Consider the following 22,406-nt stretch of genomic DNA (forward strand, 5'->3'; position numbering starts at 1 on the left):
AGTGGAAGCTGCAATGAAATGCTGCAGCAGGGAATGCTCCTTTTAACAGTCAGCCACACTCTCCTCCATCATACCTCATTCTATTCCTTTCACTTGGTTCTTCCTTCCCTCCACCTTCCCAGCCAAGAGTAAGTCACCTTTCAGACCTGACTGTGTATACTCACTTCTCACTTGGCTGTTTTAGGAGTTCCCCCGCCCCGCTTTAGTCCCACCCCACCACCCCAGAAGATTACTTAGGGGTATTATCAAAAAGAATAAAATTCCTAAGCCAAAATGAAAGAGTAAGAGGAGCCAAAGGAGAATGTAACATGTTTTGGTGAGGAAGGAACAAACAACTGAAGAGGGGCCAGCAGCCTATTTCCTGTAACAGCTACTCCTTCCTTTGTCCACTAGAGGCGCAGGTAAGCACAACCCAGTGATGCTACACAGGCAAGTAAAACTGAGGCCTTTACATTTCCCATCTCATTTACCTACTGTCAGGGGACTGCCATCGGAACAGGGGAGGGAGGCAGGGGGACCGTTGGGATACAGAGAGCCTCCGAAACTCCTGAGGAGCAGTTCCTCTTCCAGCGGTGGGGAAAGCCACACCTCCAGTGGAGAAGAGAGGGAAGGGGCCAGCCAAGCGAGGAAAGGGCTCGAGGATGCTGCTGAGAGTCCCAGCGCCTCACCTCACCAGGCTGGCCAGGAGGGACACACGCCACTTCTATCGCCCAGCTTGCGCAGAGAGGTGAAACGCAAGGAGGAGGGGAGGAGGCTTGGGGTGCCGAAGTTCTTATGTTGGGGGAGAAGCCAGAAGGGGCCACTCCCAGATTCTGCAAGTGACTAAGATGGACATGAACTTTGTAGATCTGCACTGTAAATAGTTTGCACAATAAAACCTGTAAAAGACAGGCCGGAGTCCTGCCTGGTTACTCACAAGCAACCACCATCAGCATCTGACAACCTACAGTCATTCTTTTTCATCCTGCTCTCTGATTCATCCTTAAAGAGAAGAGGCACAACTTACCTGTCTGCTGGAACACACTGGTGAAAAAGCATTGGTACCACAAGTGAAAACTTTCTTTCCATACACAATCAGGACACGCACATAGTTCTGACATTCCTCCTGAAACGAAAAACAGAAAAACACATTTCCAAGAAAGAGTAACAGCCTGTGCTTAATATGAGTGAACACTCCCCAGGGCTTAGTCCAGACTCTGTTTCTGATGTCATGCTTTAGTCCTGGAAAATGTGACTTAGAAATAAAGACTAGTGTGTCTCTGAGCACATGTCAAGTCCATTTCACTGATATAACTAAGCTTCACAGAGGATAATTTCCAGAGAGACTGGCCTTGGCACCTGTAATTGTTGAAATTAAAACATCAAGTCCCTATGTTCATAAATCTGCTCTTAATGTGATCAGGGAACATTATATTCAAGAATGATGTGCCTAGTGCCATGTATGTGACTTCCCTCAGTCAAGCCTTATGCTGGTAGTGACTACCAAAAAGCAGAAGATAGCCAAAACTTTAAGCATCTGCTTTAATGGAAAGCACAGCCCTTTCAAAAGTCTTATAATCCCAAAGGTACAAGGAGCACAAAGCAGGTGTGGAACTACAGTTACTGACAACTATTTTTGGTGAGGATTTAAAAAGCTTACCTAACAAGGCTAAGATAATCAACCATTTGACAATGAAGTTGTACAATGAGTAGCGGGGTTAAGTTAAGACCATAATAAAATAAATGGAGCCCTGATGATCAGGCAAAAAGCTCATCCTGTTCTCACAGTAGCCAACCAGATGCCTATGTAAAGCCAACAAGTAGGAACCACAGTGCAATGGCACTTTCCTCACCTGTCCTTCCCAGCACCTAGTTTTCAGAGGCACACTGCTTCTAATAGTGAAGGCAGAATATGGTCATGATGGTTTGCAGCCATCAAGAGCCTTTCCTCCATGAATTTGTCAAATCTTCTTTTAAAGGATTAAAATTGGAAAGTCAGGTTGCAGTGAATGTAAACATAATACAAGAAGTCTTTGCTGAAGCGTTTGTTATAATTCAGCACTAAGCAATCTGGAAAATGAACCTTCATAAAACTAACAATCCATGTGTAATATATTCTATAAAACGTAATTAGATTATTGACAAACTGGGGTGGGAGACAACATATGACTCAATCACCTGGGAAAAAATATTCAGTATATTGCGTTCATAATGATCAATACCTTTGTCTGATTGTCACTTTCACCATCTGGAAACTGGAACTTAATATATCGGCTAAATTCAAGCAACATGGACACAAAACTATGGTGATCCCACTGCAGAATGGGATGACATTTGTTAAATTACAAGTGGGGCTGCTCCCACTGCCTACATAAAAGGCAAGAGAGAAGCACTGTTTCCCAACCAGCCCATAAACAGCAATAGAGCCATACAGTGACTTTGGTATGGATATTACTCTCCCCAATACATAAGAGTTAGATAGCTTGAGAAAAAACTATGCCTTTTCCTCCTTCCCCTAGAGAAGTGATGTCCAGACTTGGCCCTCCAGCTGTTTGGGGACTACAACTACCATCATCCCTAGCTAGCAGGACCAGTGGTCAGGGAAGATGGGCCACCTACCGTAAGAGGCTGCAGTATTTTGGGTTACAGTTCTAATTTTTAAAATTCATTCTCTGATGTACTGCAGCTTGGACAAAACTATTATAAATTGGAAGCACCAGCCTCTTTCCTCTTGAGCAAAAACTTTATTTCTACATCCCATGTCACAAGCCTGCCTGGTGGCAAACATTTCCTGGGAGATGTTGTTTCTGCATATCAGGAATGCAAAAGCACTCCAAATCACCTTGGTGGGAAAGAAAGATCCCACTCTTTCATTTGTGATATGGAAACCAACTCACTGAAAGGCTATCCATAACAAATGGCATCATAGCGTTGCCTATGTACAAGGCACCATACGTGCTTGGTGTTTGGGGATGTATTTATCAAGGATACAGAGAGACTCTATTGTGCAGATAGCGGGATCTGAACCACCAGAGCTGGCCGAGGGAGCATTCAGAATGAGCATGTCAAGACCGCAATGTTCCTTGGAGATGCTTCACATGCCTCACTTTTCAATTCCATTATGTCTTGATCAGATATACAGGGATCAGATTTGAAATACCTCTCAGCCTGGAAGCAAGACTTCAGCTGTGGTGATTCAGCTCATAATCTTCCAGAAATAGATAAACTGTGGGTTATTGTACATTGGCCTATCAGATGGAGCCTTAAGAAACAAAGGCTCTGAGCTGAATTCTGTGATCTCACCCTTCTGGCTCTCCCCCAGCTACATTGTAAGAGAGTAAACTTATCAACTCGGCCAAGAAAGGTTTAGCATGGCCCCTTTCCCTGATGTGTTTGTATACTACCTACAGAGAGCTTTTTATACAGAGGTAAGCAATAATAAAACCACAGTTCACCTCCACCTGTATTCTGAAATGTCACAATGTATAATTTTACCACCTCAGTCTACCAGCTTATTCTGCATTAACAGCACTGTTTGCTGTAGAAAATACATTTACCCATGCTGGGCAACACATATCGCATTTGAATCATGTGGCCTGCCTCTATGCATGGCAGGAATCTAAGGCATAAGTGCAGAATGCGCTGGCGGTCAGATGCTTGCAAATGAAATCCAGTTAAATTGGTATCTGGCACCTGATTCAAAGGCAAATCTGCCTGCATATAAGTCAACAGAACAGGTAAAGTTTCATTTACACACCTACTATCACTTTTAAATCTGGTCTTGTCAAATATTTTCAGTCTTTGTAGGTTTCCTTCAGGCAAAAAGCTCAGAAGAAGCATTTTTGGCTGAATTACACATGCAGAAGCAGGATTTATGATGATTTTGCTTGGTCCACTTCACCAAAGGAAAGCACAACACATCCCAAAACTAAGCAGTAAGGAAAGGGATCTGTTCAAAGACTTATTTTGAGTCAAACTATAGCTTCAAGGTTTCTAGAGCCTAAAATCTGATTTTTGCACCTCAAGATTCTTACATTTAAATCAGGGGTCAGCAAACGTTTTCAGCCATGGGCCGGTCCACTGCCCCTCAGACCATGTGGTAGGCAGGACTATATTTTGAAGGGTAAAAAAGGACGAATCCCTATGCCCCACAAATAACCCAGAGATGCATTTTAAATAAAAGGACACATTCTACTCATGTAAAAACACCAGGCAGGCCCCACAAATAACCCAGAGATGCGTTTTAAATAAAAGGACACATTCTACTCATGTAAAAACACACTGATTCCCGGACTGTCAGCGGGCCAGATTTAGAAGGCGATTGGGCCTTAGTTTGCTACCCATGATTTAAATGAACCCCCTAGAACTTAATGGGGTACATTTAGTAAACTATTAAATAAATTCCAATATATATACTTAATTAACATTTACAAAATTTCTCCTTCTTGTCCTACAGATGTATATTTCAACTAATAACTGTGCTTGATATAAAAAGAAAACTTGGTTCACAGGAGCACAGGAAGCTATTTCAAACGAGACCATATCAAGCCCACAATCCATCTACCTCTACTCCCATCACCATTGGGCTAGGCTGGCTAGAGCTGATGGGACTTGAAGTTTAGCAGCATCTAGAGAGCCACATGTTTCCTATCCTTGGTCTGTACGCTCCTTTCATTTATTAGCTCCACTATTATCACAAAATAAATGTTTTTAAAAGCACTCAATAGCTCATGGCAAAATATATCCTAGAGAAATGGCAACGAATTATGACCCCTTAACCTGAGGTTTTTGGCCGACAATCCAGTGCAGGCAGCATTTGCGTTAGCTGTTCATATGGGACCAAAGATACAAAAAAAAAAACTCAGCAGGAAATACATGGCAGGAGAAAGAAAGGTCCCCTGCGACTGCGTAAAAGCCAACCGGGAAAACAGGACCTGAAACATATAAAGGCAGTCCACCTCCTAACATGCCAGGAAATTATTTCCAATGAGCTTTCTGCAACAAGCATTTTGTTACCAGACAGCTAGAGTCCATGGTTTTCCAATAGCATCATAAGAAAGCAACCTGGTTACAGACTGTATTTGGAAGTCTGGTGACTGGGGCAGAAGGAAAAGCAAAGGAAAAAAGAAAAAGAGAAAAAGAAAAAGAAAAAGAAAAAAAGAAAGCTCTGCTCCAGCCTGCCTTTTCAAAGAAATTTCATTCAGGACTGCAGGGAGACGATTGTAATGTGTTTGCTGCCGTCTGTCCTAATTTTCTTTGAACACCTTGCAGGCTGCAAAACACTGTTATTAACACGCTCTCAGATATTTATATTTATTTCTTTAGACAAACAATTTCATTAATCAGTTTTGCCCAGCATCCCAGCCAAGCTGTCTTCTCCTGGCGTGCAGAAGATACCAAACAGGATTTACTAATGATTTTCTGTCTCTTGTTTGTTTTTAATGTCTGCAAGATTCTTTATTGCCAAGACTTACAAACCATTTTTACGGAAGACAGAGAGGACTTGTACTGCATTCTGCAGAGAAAGAATGAAGGAAATAAGCTCAACCATTTGGAAAAGGTACGGCATTGTCCTTTCTGTCTAGGGCAATTTTTTTGTCAAGCTATGTCCTGGGGAACCTTCCCCAGCCAAGAAAACAAATGAAATCTCCATGTGTAACTAAGACAAAGCAAACATACAGAGGCTTACACAGCTCGCTTGCATAACCAGGGCTGGGACTATCCAAATCAGTAGGAAAGGGACTCAGCAGGATAACACTAACATCAGCATTGGAAAGGCTATCTAAACACATGGAAGGTGGCAGGTGCAGTCTGGAAAAGGACTAGGACAGGTAGGGTTAGTGGAGTGTTGCACAAGAGAGCTTAAAGCAAAAGATGCAGTTCAAAAGGTTAGTTACATCCTGGCTGGACTACTGTAACATGCCCCACATAGGGCTGCCTTTGAAAAGTGTTCAGAAGCTTCAGATGGCCCAAAATGCTGCACCCAGACAGCTGACTGGGGCTCACGACAGGAAGCATGTCACTCCCCTGTTAAAACAGTTTCACTGGCTATTGGTTTGCTTCTAGCCATAATTCAATGTGCTGGTTATGACCTATAAAGCCCTGTATGGCTTGGGCCCAGGCTACCTGAAAGATAATAAAGGTCCTATACAAAACTGCCCAGGTCAGCTAGGCGATTATGTGAATCCCCTTAACACATTTCTAATTAGGACCTAGTAACTGTGGGTAGCATAGTTGGAATAGGACCTAAGTCACCAAGCAACCTCTGAGCTAGAAGATATTGGCAGGACCAAGCAGGAGAAGATATTGGGTGGATAATGCCTGTAGGCTGCCACTTAAGCATCTCAGACTGTGTTCCCATTTCCAGGTAAAAATGCAGTTAACACACTCTTTTACTCAACTCAGATCCAAGCCGGATTGGGTGGGGGAAATGCATCAAAACATAGTATTTCATAAGATTTGGCTGGATAGATAGGGATCGTGGCTGACATTGTGTGAGCAGTGCTCCCAAACCAGTGGTGGAAGTACCATGGATGCAGAGTGAGCTGGAGCATGGGCACAGCTTTAGATACAGAAAGGTGCTCTTCTGCAGTTACAGTAAAAACAAAGAAGGCTCATGTTGCTGAGCTCCAGACATCTGATGCTGAACACTGTAAGAAATTCTGGCTTTAGCATCATCTATTCTGCAGTAAACCACACTCCTAGCCTGACACCATTCTGTTCCATGACCTGCAACAAATTGTACCGCCTCCAGAAGTAAACAATCTTAAATTCCCATGGAATAATTATACTGTGGGTCATAAGGAACTACCAGCGTTTTATATATACGTATTTCACATATGTTATGGTAGCATCATATCAGACTTCTGACATCAGATGTTTTGTTGTGAATATTCCCAGGTGGTATAAAAATCAGTTAACTATGGCTGTATGCAGGGGGAGGTAGGTGGTGAACATACCTCAGTTTTTCCTTTACTCTGACATGATCTCCTGGTGTCTTCATCTGAACCCCATTCTGTCGCCTGGGGAACCAAAACAGAGAAAAGTTATATAACGGTACCATGCACTATTGTTTTGTTTTTTTGGGCCAGCCCTCATTTGAAGACACAGGGGAATATCTAAAAGTGAGCTACACCGGCCAATTTACAGCAGCAGACATTGTGGTAGATTCTCTTTTTTGCATCACTCTTACAGAGTGCAAAGAAGCAGCAATCAATAAAGGAGATAAACCCTCTAGGGGCCGAGGCATAAATCATACGAACATCGGAAAGAATGGTTTCTACATGTTCATATAAATGCAACAACACTTTATAATTCAGCCTTAACTAGCTCAAACTTTAGCTCAAACTTTTCCAAAGGACTTCATTTATATGAAAATCCCAAGAATGGAGAATGTTCTGAAAACTCAACACATTTCCATCAGTCATGCTGCATTTATCATAGCGTTGTGTGTGCTTTGCCTTTGACTTCAGTGGTTTTGGGTGCCCAGGGCCAAGCCTAGAGCTAAGAAATCCATGATCAAGGTCTTCCATGTTTGTATTTGAAATTAATAACAGATGCAGGAGTTGAAGAGGGGAATTTAGTCCCTTCTCCCTGTATGACCTCCCTGATTAAAATCAACCACCCCCAAAGTTCCTCTTTGTCTTGAGTGAAAAACTTCCAAGTACCCACCTAGTACCTCTAGGTATCTTCCATGGGGCAAAAAACCAAAACAAACAAACAAAAAAAAGCTGGTAGTGGGTTGTTGTTGTTGTTTTGTATAGTTTCAAACAGGAAAATAGTTCACAGGGAAAGGATTAAACCCCACAGTTCCCCAGCCACTACTAATTTTTATTAAAAAATGCATGGGATCCTGGATTAAGGCTCCCTCCTACATCTCATTTGTTTTGTCCCTCAGACAAATATATACCTCCAGTTTAGTTCTGGGCTCACATTCAGTTATGACCAAAGTAGCTGTGGCTGAGTTCTAGCACTGGCCACTTATAAGTAAGTGGGGAGTTGTGGCTGGCTAACACTCTCCAACAATTTGACCAGTTCATAGAAAACAAACACATACTTTATCCAACACAGTGGACAGCACATGACATGGAGAAGCATGAAAAGTTCAGTGGGTGGCTGAGATCATTACAGAGAATCACCATATCAATCACTAATCTTTAGGAGCTCACTTACACCTTCCTCTACTCTCCTTAACATTACAGTCTGAAGCTCTCATTAGGCTTTTCTCTCCTGTTACCTTTCCAGTTCCAATTTTACAGGGCGACTTATTTTAAATGTATTATGACCTAAACTATTTCACTTATTGAATTTGTATCCTATTTCTCTCCCAGAGAGCCCAGGATGGTATATAAGGCAATCATCCCATCTGGAACAAAAGCAAATAAATCTCCATGCAGTAGCTTAGGCTGAGAAAAAGTGCCATAATGAATGACACCCAATGAAGTTAATGGCTAAGCAGATATTTGAATCCAGCCATCATAACATAGCAGAGATAGTCACCTCCTGCTCTTATTTACATATTTACCTTGAAAATAATAAACTGCAGAGAAACCCAACATACAGGGTATAAGCTTGTTCTTACTATGATTGAGCATCAGTCTAGAATCAGGGGAGCTGTACCTAAGCCAAGAATTGGTTAAGTAACCATCTTTTCATTTGAACTAATAACACAATGCTGAACTGAAGAATAATCTCAAAGTGTGCTGGGGAGAATTATCTGCTGCTTCACTTTCTGGAATTGAACCTAGCATCCCGCCATTTTAAACTAGGGAAAAACAAATGACTGTTTCTTATAAGCCTCCTTTGCGCATGTTTGTCTCCATTTATAATTTGCGGAGTTTATAGCTAACTGAGGATTGATATAAGAAGCAGGCAAGATGGGAATGGCCATAAGAGAGACTCAAGCTGCAGGAATGGGGGGTAGATAAGGTTGTCTGAAGGTGGGTGGCATGTGGGTGCAGGCATATGTGACTGCACAAGTGAGATTAGGAACAGACTTTGCAGGGCAAATGTTCACATTGGGAGTGTTACACTACGGTAGTCATAATACTTAACTTCCATTTCGTCTGGCTGTAAATCTTAATTTTTATGGCAGTTTACTCTTTCCATTAAACAAGATACTATAAGCAAAAAGGGGAATATTAAATAGAGGTATTATTTTCTGGTTTGATGTTTTCTGTTTCTTTTCTTCTTTTATATTGAGCTTTGGGTGCAAATTATGCAAACTGAGATTTTCTGTAAAGTTAAGCAAAATGAGAGTTTATGACAAGTTAACTCTGTTAATACTCTTTGTACAGTATGTCAAAATGACATTTCATAAATAAGGAGTTTGAATACCCCAAATAATGAAGTCCCAATGACTTACAGGACTTCGCTATTCTGTAAGAATTTACATTGAAAGCACAACATAATTATAGTGAACAAACAGGCACGCTTAAACAAATTTATTTTGAAAAGCCACCTAAACTGCCCTGTGAACCTAACAAGCCATTCTCCCCTGAAATATTATTATCTGCCATTAGCACAAACTGGGCCATTGGCCGCATCTAATAACAGTTTGGGGTTTGGACCTGTGTTTTAGAAAACACATTCTTATTATTTCCCCTCCTCCCTTTCTTTCTTTTTTAATGAAAGCAGAACCTAGGCCCAGTCTCATGATGTTACACCATAGCTTAGTGTTTTGTTTGAGCACACCCAATCATTTCATTCTAGAAATAAAATTTCCCTAAACTTAAAAACAGGACAAAAATCCATCTCATGTCATATTGAGGAGAACAAATGTTCCACCTCACCATATTCCACCCCCATACATACAACTAAAGCAGAAAGAAGATTAAATACTAAAGTTTTTCACATAGTCATATCTGTTGCCAGAAAGATGCAATGTTTTCTAACCTCACATCAATTTTTGACAAGCTAAAAGGAAAAACAAAACCCACTTTAACAACCTCCAGACATGAGATGGCTTCTCTTCCCATTTCAGAAACACCCAGATACATTCTCCATTACTAGCCGAGTTTAGCTTGACAACACTTGACAGGACAAAATGAAACAAGATTTTATGTTATTGTTTTTACTTTCAGCAACCAATACAACTCAGAAGGTAAATACTCTGGCCTCTCTGGGAACTGTACTGATGGAAGTTAGTGGACTCTGTAGAATATATAAGTATACACACAAACACCTAAGTTCATATCAAAGAATGGCATTCCCATGGCTGTGTGAGAGCAACACTGTCCTTAAATTCGTCTAACCTTAGCAAGTAGCACAGCGAGATCTGTTGATAATAGAAACCATTGACAACAGAGAAAATTATGGGAACATGTTGCTGGTGACTGCTCCATTAGTCAATTCAACTTTAATTATAGTCAAGGGGGCAATTAAGCAGAAAGGAAGGGCAAGCTATGTTTTACTAGGCGTCTGAATATGCCTGGGGTATGTTGAGAGGGAAACGGACAAAGACTAAGAAACCCTGGTACTCTAGAGGAAAATTAATGCTGCCGGCAAAACGGCCTGATGAATCTTGCCCCTAATAATGATCTAACACACACTGACACAATTCCTCAGATCTCTTTCTCCACAACGTACTAGTATGGCACTCGAACTTCCTCCCTTTCCTTCAAAAGTCACCTCCTATCTACATTTCCTTCATGAAAAACATTAATCTCCCTTCATTAATTGTTCTCCTTTGGCTGCCATCTTTCCTCTCCCAGTTTTAGTACCTTTCTTTATGTTCTTCCAAGAAGACAGCTTGACACTGCTGTACTTCTTTATGGGCTCCTGCAGATCCAGTGAACCTTTACATCACAATTGTGTAATAAAGCTTTTGACAACCTCATTTCCCAACCCTTTCGACGCACTGAAAGTTCCCGTTAGGTCCCCTCAAGAATCTTAGCTTGAAAGATACGCTTCAACCAGCCTTTTATGTCAGCAGAAATCATTTTATAAAATGTGACGACACTATTAGCACCACTATCACTTAATGTTTGCTTATTTAATGCCAACTGCATGGTAAATTGAAAACCTCATGAACAGGAACTATGACATTCCTTTTATGTACAGAGTCTCAAGTACAACAGATAAGACCAAAGAGACAGAGTGATCTTAATAAAGGAGTACTGATGTTCCAGGAGAAGGCTGATGAAATACATCCAAGAACATAGAAAAATTAAATGGCAAAGTTACATACAGAGCTAATCAGTGTACTTTAAATGCTGGAATGCAAGAAAATGCAAAATCGAGCACACTTGCCCCTACAACACCAGTACTCTTGTGGTGGTACCTGTGAAAAGGGGGTGTTCTGGGGTGTGGATCACCATACAGTGACAGATCCCCTCCCATCAGTCCTGATATTTTTTCCCCAGAAAAGAAAACATCAGCCCTAAAAAGGAGGTGAAAATGGAGTGGGGAAATTCCACCCTACCTTCCACTCCACTGGTGCCCAGGTATTTGTTGGATCTTCCACATGGGATAAACCCTCTTCCCTTTCTCCCCCACCCCACCCATTTAAAATTGCTCTGCTAGCTCAGTACTGCGGCATGAAGCAATGAAAGGAATAACACAATATATGTGACAATTGAATGCAAATATTTATTTGAAATATTTATCACTAGCCTATTAGCCAAAGTTCTCAAGGCAACTGGCAATATATTTAAAACAAAACAAACCAGACAATTGTGATGCAAACATGTGCAGGATTACGGAGAAAGCTAGAGAGTTCCAGAAAAAAACATCTACCGGTACTTCTGCTTCATTGACTATGCAAAAGTTTTATACTTTGTCGACCACGGCAAACTACGGCAAATTCTTAAAGAAATGGGAGTGCCTGATCACCTCATCTGTCTCCTGAGAAATCTCTGTGGGACAAGAAGATACAGTTAGAACTGGATATGGAACAACTGATTGGTTCAAAATTGGGAAAGGAGTACGTCAAGGCTGTATATTGCCTCCCTGCTTATTTAACTTATATGCAGAATTCATCATGCGAAAGGCTGGGCTGGATGAATCCCAAGCCGGAATTAAGACTAATCGCTGAAGAATTGATGCTTTTGAATTATGGTGCTGGAGGAGACTCTTGAGAGTCCCATGGACTGCAAGAAGATCAAACCTATCCATTCTTAAGGAAATCAGCCCTGAGTGCTCACCGGAAGGACAGATCTTGAAGCTGAGGCTCCAATACTTTGGCCACCTCATGAGAAGAGAAGACTCCCTGGAAAAGACCCTGATGTTGGGAAAGATGGAGGGCACAAGGAGAAGGGGATGACAGAGGATGAGATGGCTGGACAGTGTTCTCGAAGCTACCAGCATGAGTTTGACCAAACTGCAGGAGGCAGTGGAAGACATGAGTGCCTGGCGTGCTCTGGTCCATGGGGTCACGAAGAGTCGGACACAACTAAATGACTAAACAACAACAACAACAACTCTTCACTTGTGACAGTAGGCACTGGAGGGCTGTGTGGGCCTCAGCCATAGCCCTCACCATGAGTGGGAAGGCAGGCAAGCAAACCAGACAAGCCAACCCTTCCTTCTTCTTAACTTCCAACACTGCCACCAAACGAATATATTTCATTTTCCTCAGGCTACACTCACTAAACAGTCCCTATAACTTCCTGTACATTAGCTGGCCCAACATACTCCCTATACTGGCTAAAGCACTTAGGCATGGAGTAAATAACAAGGCCTCAGACCAACTTTTTCCAAGACAAATTACGCTTTTACATAAAGTTTTAGTAAGGCAATAAGATAAACAGTCTGAGAAAACGATTTTACAAGATCAATCCATTGTACAGTTTGAGTAAACAAGCAGATAAATGCTTCCACCTAGACTAGTTCGACACAATTTTTCTAACCGAGTCAATACTTATCAATTTGCATCCCTCACTTCAGCTTCTGAGCCCTTCATGGTCCCTTCTTCTAGTTCCTTCTGTCTGCATCTCTTCAAGTATCTGACTCTCAACTATCTGACTTGCCCAGTTTTCTAGCTTAATTTATATCAAATACATTTTCATTCCGCCCCTAACTCTTCCAGCCAATCAGGAAAGTATACTGCAAGCTATACTTTCATTTTCCCCTCTCTACTGCCAGTTTCCTAGGCTGAAACTTTGGCCCTTTAGGGCAGAACCTCCTGAACAAAACATCCCCTTAAACATTCAACCTTTTAACTTCTAACCCTCCTATACAGGAGGACCTTTAAGCGGCGGGGGCAATTTTTTAACCAACAACTGCAGTGCCCCATAGGGAGGCTGCATTTGCTCAAGGGGAACCTTCTGGAGTGTGGGGGCAAACCAGTATTGGATGGGGCCTGAGGCAAAAGTGGGTATAGTAGTGGATGTGATTCTTATCTTTGTACAGTAGGCCACACATAAATCCAAGATTTCTAAACACACACACACCTTTCCATCCTCCATCCAGGCAAAGAATAGATCACTATCACAGTTCAAGGACACTTTCCAGTCAGACAGCAGCACTCAATAATGGTCTGGAGTGGGACCAGTGCAGGTGCAACTTGGAGAGCGAGGCATGGCCAGGCCCAGATAGAGCTGTCTGAAGGTCCACATTTGGCCCTAGTTCTGTGCCTCCCAACACCCACCTTTAAGAAAAATACAACTATTTTAAAGCCCAAGTTTTACAACTAAAAACCACACTCAAAGTGACTGGAAATCCACAGAGGCAAAGGTAGTAGAAGCCGTCCTCAGATATTACAATGTGTATACTTTAGCTACAATTTATTAAATTAGTATTTTTATGGGAAAATATGCTTCAAAATCTTGATTTTATGTAGTAATTCATGAATCATATGGTCACTGTCAGTCACCAAGCTTTGGATCAACTTCAGACTTATCCGTCACTGATGGATAAATGATGTGGCTGCCTCAGCCTTTGTCAGAAGATTTTTTATAGCCTCTTTTTGTCATAATGTCAATAGTATTTGGGGTCACTTCGCCTTATCTGGTGTTTTAAACAAGTTGTCATTAAAGATAGCCTTTATATAGCTATAAGAGTAGAGACAGAGTCCTTGATTCAAATGTCATGGACACCAACTAGCCTACTGAAAAAAATGAAGCTTACTGGTACTAGACTGAATTCTTGAAGGCTACAGTTTATATTAATGGATAAGACACAGGGTTGAAGATTCCTGAGGAAGAACTAGCCTGATCCCTTGGCATACCTGATTCTAGTCTTGCCTGGGGGAAAGGACTGGGAGAATAGCGACCTGTTTCGGTATCAAGGACCTAAACTCAATACAGTGGTACCTCAGGTTAAGAACTTAATTCGTTCTGGAGATCCGTTCTTAACCTGAAACTGTTCTTAACCTGAAGCACCACTTTAGCTAATGGGGCCTCCCGCTGCCGCTGCGCCACTGCTGCACGATTTCTGTTCTCATCCTGAAGCAAAGTTCTTAACCTGAGGTAATATTTCTGGGTTAGCGGAGTCTGTAACCTGAAGCGTCTGTAACCCGAGGTACCACTGTAAAGCTGAAGTTCCTGAACTTTTGACTATCTTGTCCTTAACTGGGGCTCCCATTTGGGCCTGTTCCCAACAAGACTCATGGATCGTAGGGCCTCCAAGGTGCCCCTCCTGCAAACAGGCTCACAATAGATGCTTTTTGTTTATTTGTTTGGTTCTTCACATACACAGCCCAACCCCCCCTCTCTCTCTACACACACACACACACACACACACACACACACACACACACACATATACCCACATGCATATACCATTCATAGCTGGAGGAAGAAGAGGAGAGGACAGAGGGTGAAGAAAGAACTGTGAGTGGAGGGGGGCACCTTTCCCATCCTCCAGACCCTCTGGGAAACTCAAAAAATCTGCTGCATCTGGAACTGGATGTAGAGAGTGCAGCTGCATGGGACACAGTTATGGGTTGCCTAAGGCAGTGTTTCCCAACCTTGGGCCTCCAGCTGTTTTTGGACTACAACTCCCATCATCCCTAGCTAGCAAGACCCAGTGGTCAGGGATGATGGGAATTGTAGTCCATAAACAGCTGGAGACCAAAGGTTGGGAAACACTGGCCTAAGGAAGTACCATCCACCTTGGGTCTGCCCATAAGAAGCAAGCCTAGAGTGAAAGACCATTGTGTCCAATAACTCTTCTTGTGAGACTTTTGTGGGTGGGCTGATAATTTGTTTGGACTCTGAGTAAGAATCCGGAGGCTAAAGAGAACCCAGAGGCTCTTTAGCTAAATGACAGATTGCGAATACTTTGTACAGATAAGAAATTGACATGAATTAAAGGGAAACTCTTAAGGGAAGTTTCTGGTAAATAATGGAAATGGAGAAAATGGCAGAAAGGTTCATCAATAAAGTGAAGGGGGAGTCAAGGAAAGGCTTAGTTGGTAACATGCTCCAAAGCAAGATAACATGTCCTATTTGGTAGTATTCCTCATCTATGAATACTTATAGAATTACAAGGAGAAAAGGGACTTTCTGGGGTCAGGTTTACACTCAGATGGAGCTACCTAGTAGCAAATAAGCAGAGCATAAACCACTTGCATCAGACTACAGTGGTGCCTCGCAAGACGAAATTAATTCGTTCCGCGAGTTTTTTCGTCTAGCGAATTTTTCGTCTTGCGAAGCACGGTGTCTGGAAAATTTTGGGAAAGCTTCAAAAATCACCAAAAACCTCAAAAAAGGCTACCACACCGCATTCTATGAGTTGCTCCTCAAAGTCAAGTCGCAACTGTATTAACGGTGTTAAGAAAAAGGAAACAAACTTGCAAGACGTTTTCGTCTTGAAGCAAGCCCATAGGGAAATTCGTCTTGCGAAGCAGCTCAAAAACTGCAAAACCCTTTCGTCTAGCGAGTTTTTCGTCTTGTGAGGCATTCGTCTTGCGGGGCACCACTGTATCTGCATTCATTTGTATCGCTGCCACCGATACAACCTTGCATTACATCTGGTTCTACCAAGTTCAACAGCAGTTCACAATTAATTCAGCTCTGTGTTTGTGCCAGCCTGAATAAGCATCTAGACAACTCCTGTTGGGCTTTATTTTGCTAGATGAATTGATTTTGACCAATATTAAGAAGGGGGGGGGGAGAAGCTGTAAGAAAACAAGATGTGTTTCTGACTTAATCTGGAAAATGAAGACCTAGCTGAATTCTTTAATTACAAAGCCACCCATCTGCTATAATTCTTGCTTACATTAAATATGTGTTTCCACACAAGCTGCTCCTCGTCTGCAGCCAGGTTCAGAACTAGACTGTTCTCTTCAGTTTTCCATTAAGAAATTGGATGGATAGATATTTCCATATGTTTCCTGTAAGATGCTGAGCCAAATACAGTGGCGGGAGTTATAAAATATATTCTATGCATTTAGGAACAGTCCTATGGGTGACTGTTTAAGTCATGACCTCTACTTTTCCTTCAATCTGCAGCAAATGCACACATGCAAAATAACCTCATCCCAAAAGCTTACCAGGGCACATTACTTAGACCAGGGGTCTAAGTGCCCACTAGTGTCCACTAGTGGGCGTTTCAGGATTCTAGGGGGGGCGGTAGGGGGTTCTACGGCACAAGCTGAATCCTCCTTCCATCGAGCACTGGTGGGCGGTAAGGAAATTTTACCATCAAGAAGGATGCATTAGTGGGCGTTAGGTATAAAAAGGTTGACTACCCCTGATTTAGACACTTGTTTGATGTAGGAAATGCTGAATATTGGCTGCCAGCTACATCCTCCTCCACTGAGTTATACACATAAGAGGTAGGGCAGGAGGTGGAGTAATATGACAGCTATTGCACCCTGGAGACGACAGAGTATCTTCCCTTCCTTACATCTTCCTTTCCAACAAATTGCACATATCTCTAGTAAAGCATGACCCTAAGAGTAGCTTGCCTGGAAAACTTCAGGGTGGGGGGTCCTCCACTGAACGACAATAAAATGCAGCCTCCAATATTTATTTAATCCATAAAAATGGTTAGAAATTAGAAGGGGGGGAATGGGTTACTTTGGAAGCTGACAAATCATGACAAAGCAACGCCTATATGATACTTTAGTAAAAAGTAAAATAAAATGAGATGCTTCAATTTTAAGGGGAAATCTCCCTTTACAAGATATCCATTCACCAGTTATCTGGATAAAAGGAAAGCTTGTCTTTTGCAAACACCCCAAATTCCTCCCAAAGCTTCCATTAACATTATTCTCACACGCACACATAGAAACTCTGGGAAGAGATGCCCTTATACTGACTCCTTTCTCTATCCCTACAGCTTGTCTTGTTTCACTCTCTTCCTCTTCACTGTTAGGCATTAGCACCTGATGCTACAGCCATCTGTGCAACCCTCCTTGTCAGTGAAGATTTCACTTGCTGCTTCTGCAAATAAAGCTCTAACACCAAGGTTACGTTTTTTTAAAAAAAGAAAAATTTCTTTGCCAACTCCTTTGGTCTTCTCTCCCTCTGCTCTTTTGCCATGCTGCCATTTCTCTTCCAATTTGCTTCCTTCTGAGCTCTGCACTCCATTTCCCACAGCCACCTGTCTCCCCTTCAAAAGAACTACACCAAAGCATCATGGAAGGCCAAAGGCTGGAGAAATAAACAAATGCACAGTATAAACTTATATAAATTGCCTTTACATTTCTCCATTATTGCACCTTTTCTTTCCTCCAAGTATTCCAGTCTGACACGCTCTTGATGTAATATGGTGGGAGTGAGGAATTAATGTTTAGCTTATAAAAGAACACTCTGCTACCAGGAACGAAGCTAAAGGCAAGGTGACATTAGCTTCATTTTGGAAATGGGTATTTGGCAGCTGCCTGAATATCCTATGCAAAAACACTTGCTATTGAAAAACAAAGATATTGACATTTTCCAGAAAGCCAAATATCAAATCTCCCTCGTACCCAGCCAGATGCAACAAGCCTGCATGGCTTCCACCCAGAAAAACACCAGCACCATCATGTATAAGACCACCAGTACAGTAGAGCTGACATCTTTCTGACCATGTGCTGACAAGATAAGATAAGATAAGATAAGATAAGATAAGATAAGATAAGATAAGATAAGATAACAAAGCAGTGAGAAAGGTGGGGGTTTGAGCACCTGCTCCCAATTGCCAAGGGGAAAGGACTATTAGAGCCTGGCCAAAAGGCAGCATCTTTGGGACAGATACTCTGCACCCACATTGAGTGGTGAGATGCATCTCCCCAAACTCCTCTGTGCTATGAGATCCTTAATTATCCAGCTAGCAGCATCCAGAGCAACCATTTGTCTGCAATCCTTTCAGGCTCTTTAACTTTCTAACCTGTATTCAAGAAATACAGGGTGTTTACCTTTCTCCCTTGAAAGCCTTTCCTTCATAAGAGTCTCAATGGTTCTTTGATATCATGCTTCATATCACGCTTCTTGCAGTAGCCAATTAGAACTCATCTAGGCCCTATATTTTGAACATTTTTAAAAAAAAAATTGCATTGCATTTCACAAACATAAAACCACAGTAATATGATGTTCCATCAAACTGGTCCTCATTGGAAGCAAAAACAAAAAACCTTGGACAGAATAGACTTTTGGTCTGATCCAGCAATTCTGATCCCAGTCCTTAGGTTCTTCTTCACAATGTGGCTTGACGATCTGCTCTTCCCTTGAGAAACTTGATTCACTGCTTGAGGCTTTGATAGCTGATCTAGTGACTGAATCTTGTTATCATTGTAATTTGTATTTATTGTAAAGTGTTCTTATTGGATTTAAATTGTGTTTATTGGGTTGTCTTCTAACTGCCTTGGGATTGGTATGGAAGACAGTATATAAGCTTTCATAAATAAATACATAAAGAATCATAAAACACTTTTTATAATAGGGAAAATCACATAATTGAAGTTTGTTTTTTACAGAAAAAAGAAGGAAAGCACAGTTATAGAAGGTAGCCCATCCTTACAAGTCTGATATGTCTCTTCCCATTTACGTAAACGGGCATCATACTTCTGATTATTAGACCTACAGGTTATCCCTGAGGAGCTTCCTCAGTAATTTCCACAGAGCAAATTTTCATTAGGCTAACAGAATTTCAATACATTCTCAAAAAGTTCCTAACTGTTTCAACTGGCCTCAATGCAAGTGTCCACAGATATTATAATCTCTTTACAGTTCTGCCAACTACTAGTTCAAACCAATCTGGCACCTCATAAATCAGTTACCTCTCACCCATCAAGCATAGCTATATTCAACAGAGGCATTTGACTGGCGTTCTCTCTCTTTGATCCTCTGCAAACACAACCATATATTTGCAAATTCTAGTTTCATCAACACATTGAAAGTATTTCCTTATTGTCTGATTCTTTGGGTTTGCAAAGTTGCCCTGAATCCAGTGACGTGGATTACACATGATACTTCGGCTTTGAATTGCAGAAATGTTGGCTGTGTTTGCAGAACAGCAAACATTATTCCATGCGGTAAAATGTTTCATGTTAGTGTTTTCTACACTGTCAATGCAGAGTGGAGTAAACTGAAAAATGGCAGTGCAAGCTGTCAGTCTAGGGCTGGGGACACACAGGTTCTGCCACAGTCATGATGCTCACTGGGTGACCTTGGACCAATCACTCTCTCTCTCTCTCTCAGCCTAACCTACCTCACAGGTTTCTGATAATAAAATGGAGTGGGAAGGAGAAACCATGATAGTTTTCTGCCCAAGCTTTTTGCTGCTGTTATGGGGTAGGTGGGTGGGTGTTTCTATTTAATAGATTGCACTTACGTGTCAATGCTATAATGCATTTTTAATTCTAAACAGAATAAAAATGTGCCCACCATTTCACAATACTCTGAAATCAAGCCATATGTTTCCCACAAGGGATGGGCAACTCACACAAAGTTCCAGTGCTCTTCCCCCCACCACACACACACTGCATTTATGTTATTTTGTTTGTCTTTTTGCTGCCCATAGCAGCGTGACTTAAGAAACAAGGTTTCTTAAGAAATTGAATGTGCGCACACCACCCAATCCATCAACACAAGAGGCAGTGATTGAACTATTCCAGCCAAGTAAAAATGTTGACCGCTAGTGCTTAGCACAGTATTATCACACCGAGCACCAGGTTTTCCTTATAATTATGTATCTGTGCCAAAATATAATTTCACATATAATACCAGACCTTTTCATTTCTTATGTGTTGATATACCTAGAAATAATTTCTTTACCATCCTTCCCATGGTGTTCTGCTCTCCCCACCCTGCTCCCTCCCAGAACACCTCTGGCATTCCCCAAACCCCCAACCGCACACATACTGTGTACAAGCATTGCTTTAAAAAATAAAAACAATTCTTGTGAACAGCCTCCCAATTCCCCGCCCAGCAATATATTCTATATAAATATCTGCAACCTCCAGAAAACCACCAGGCTATTATATACAGAGTGAGTCCTGACCCTCAATTATACCTGGTTGTCACAATGAACCTATTGGAAAAAGGAAATATTGGAAATGCCTTTTTTTAAAACCAACCAACCAACCAACCAACCAACAAACAAACTCCAGGACACAACATAAAATATCAATGCTGTTGGGGAGGGGGCAACAATCTCTGTCTTTCAGAAGCGCAGTGAATCTTGAAGTAACCTCAGTATTTGAAAACTGATCTCTTGTGATTATCTCTCTTGACATTTTAATAATTGGTGAGCAGTTCTTGCATACTGACAGGAAAAGCACGACCCTGCTAGTTTTAATGGGACCATGGTTCTCCACCCTCTTCCTTGCCTTGTAGGTGCTAGTTTCAATGGGTAGCAGAAACTGCACCTATATACAGTGGTACCCCGGGTTAAGTACTTAATTCGTTCCGGAGGTCCGTTCTTAACCTGAAACTGTACTTAACCTGAAGCACCACTTTAGCTAATGGGGCATCCTGCTGCTGCGCCTCCGGAGCACAATTTCTGTTCCCATCCTGAAGCAAAGTTATTAACCCGAGGTGTTATTTCTGGGTTAGAGGAATCTGTAACCTGAAGCGTATGTAACCCGAGGTACCACTGTATGTGACTGGCTAGAGGTGTGTATGGTGCGGCGCAGTGGCTCGGAGGAGGAGTACACAGTGCTGTCTAGCAGTGCAGGAACAGGGTAAGTGTGGCATACAGTTTTCTTTGGTTGCGTAGATTAAAATATAGCCTTGTCTGCAAAACCCCACAGATCTCCACTTCCTCCCAGTTGGAGTACAATATATTCAAAATGTCATTAAATGCATATATATATATATATATATATATAGTCTGAGACAATTCAATTGCAGTTTAAACATATGCAAGATAAGTACCGTGAGCATTCACAACAACCGTATTTGGTATAACGCAGTCATCTTAGCAGTGCCCTTTTGCCTTGTACATTAGACAAATAGGTCAGTCTCTCTGCAGAAGAATCAATGGGCAGAAATTTGACATTAGAATGGAGAACATTCAGATCAGGGGAACATTAGAATTGCCCAAGACGCTCTATCACTGACCTAAAAGTTTCAGATCTCCTGCAAACGAAAATATTTCAGTTTGAAAATGCAAAATTAGAACTTATCAGGATGCTTGATCATATTCATTAAGCGATGAACAAAGAGATGGTTTCATGGCCCACTGCAGCATTCCCATGAACTTGAATTTCCTGGTCTAAGTATTTTCTCTTTTTTTCTGGTTTTTTAACTGGTTTGTTTTGTGCTTTAAGTTTTAAATATTGATATTTTAATGCTTTGATGAAAATCTTTTCTAATGGATTTTAATTATGTATGGATTTTATAATTGATTTTATACTTGTAAACCACTTAGAAGCAGTTCTGGCATGTAAGCATAATAATAATAATAATAACAGTGTTGAGCTAGCTCAGCAATGCTAAGATTATGGCGTTATCAGCAAATGCTGCATTGTACATTTTCACGACATTAAACCCAACAATTTACTTCTTTTCTCCCCCTTTCACCCATGACATCTGAGAATAATGTTTCATGCTTCAGATGTAAGTGGGGTTTAGCCCACAAAAACCTTTTAAATAATAAAACTGTTAAGTCTATAGGATCCTTGGTTGATGTACCAAATTAAAGAGTACAGCTTTTGGAGTTGCCTGCTTCAGTACACCATCTGTGAATAATGGGCAGACTGTTAAATGTTACAAGTTAATTATGCAATATTCAACACACCCTGGGTCAGCCTGGAGATAGCCTCCACACACTGTTTTGAACAAATGCTTGCAAAGTAAGGTAGTTACTTCAAAGTACATTTACAGTATTTACAGCTATCCAAGTTGGGACCTGAATTCCTTTTTGCTCCCTTAACACCTGGCCCTTTAATGTTCTTTCCAGCTTGGAGGGATGGAAGTCTCTTTGAACCAAAAGCTTCACCAGGGTATAAAAGGATTCAAGGCAGTTTGTATCCTCACTTGCGGACTTGAAATCAATGTCCCAGACGAGTGATTAATGAACTGGGCTTCCTATTTGTCTACCAGCTCCAACTTTGC

The 22,406-nt window shown here is 41.5% G+C and overlaps 1 protein-coding gene across 9 annotated transcripts in view; it reads right to left on the reverse strand.

Moving 5' to 3' along the window:
- SEMA5B (semaphorin 5B) overlaps positions 1 to 22,406 on the reverse strand; it is a 375,751-nt gene that overhangs the window by 98,389 nt on the left and 254,956 nt on the right. For all 9 annotated transcript variants that reach the window (XM_081188335.1, XM_081188332.1, XM_081188333.1 and 6 more), the window contains 2 exons: positions 6,939 to 7,001; positions 1,007 to 1,105 (listed from right to left, as the gene is read on the reverse strand). In XM_081188335.1, the coding sequence (XP_081044461.1) occupies positions 1,007 to 1,105; positions 6,939 to 7,001 (162 nt within the window). The remainder of the gene's footprint in view (positions 1 to 1,006; positions 1,106 to 6,938; positions 7,002 to 22,406) is intronic.

The sequence above is a fragment of the Podarcis bocagei genome, assembly GCF_964188305.1.
Source record: "Podarcis bocagei genome assembly, chromosome: 1".
NCBI classification, from domain to species: Eukaryota; Metazoa; Chordata; class Lepidosauria; order Squamata; family Lacertidae; genus Podarcis; species Podarcis bocagei.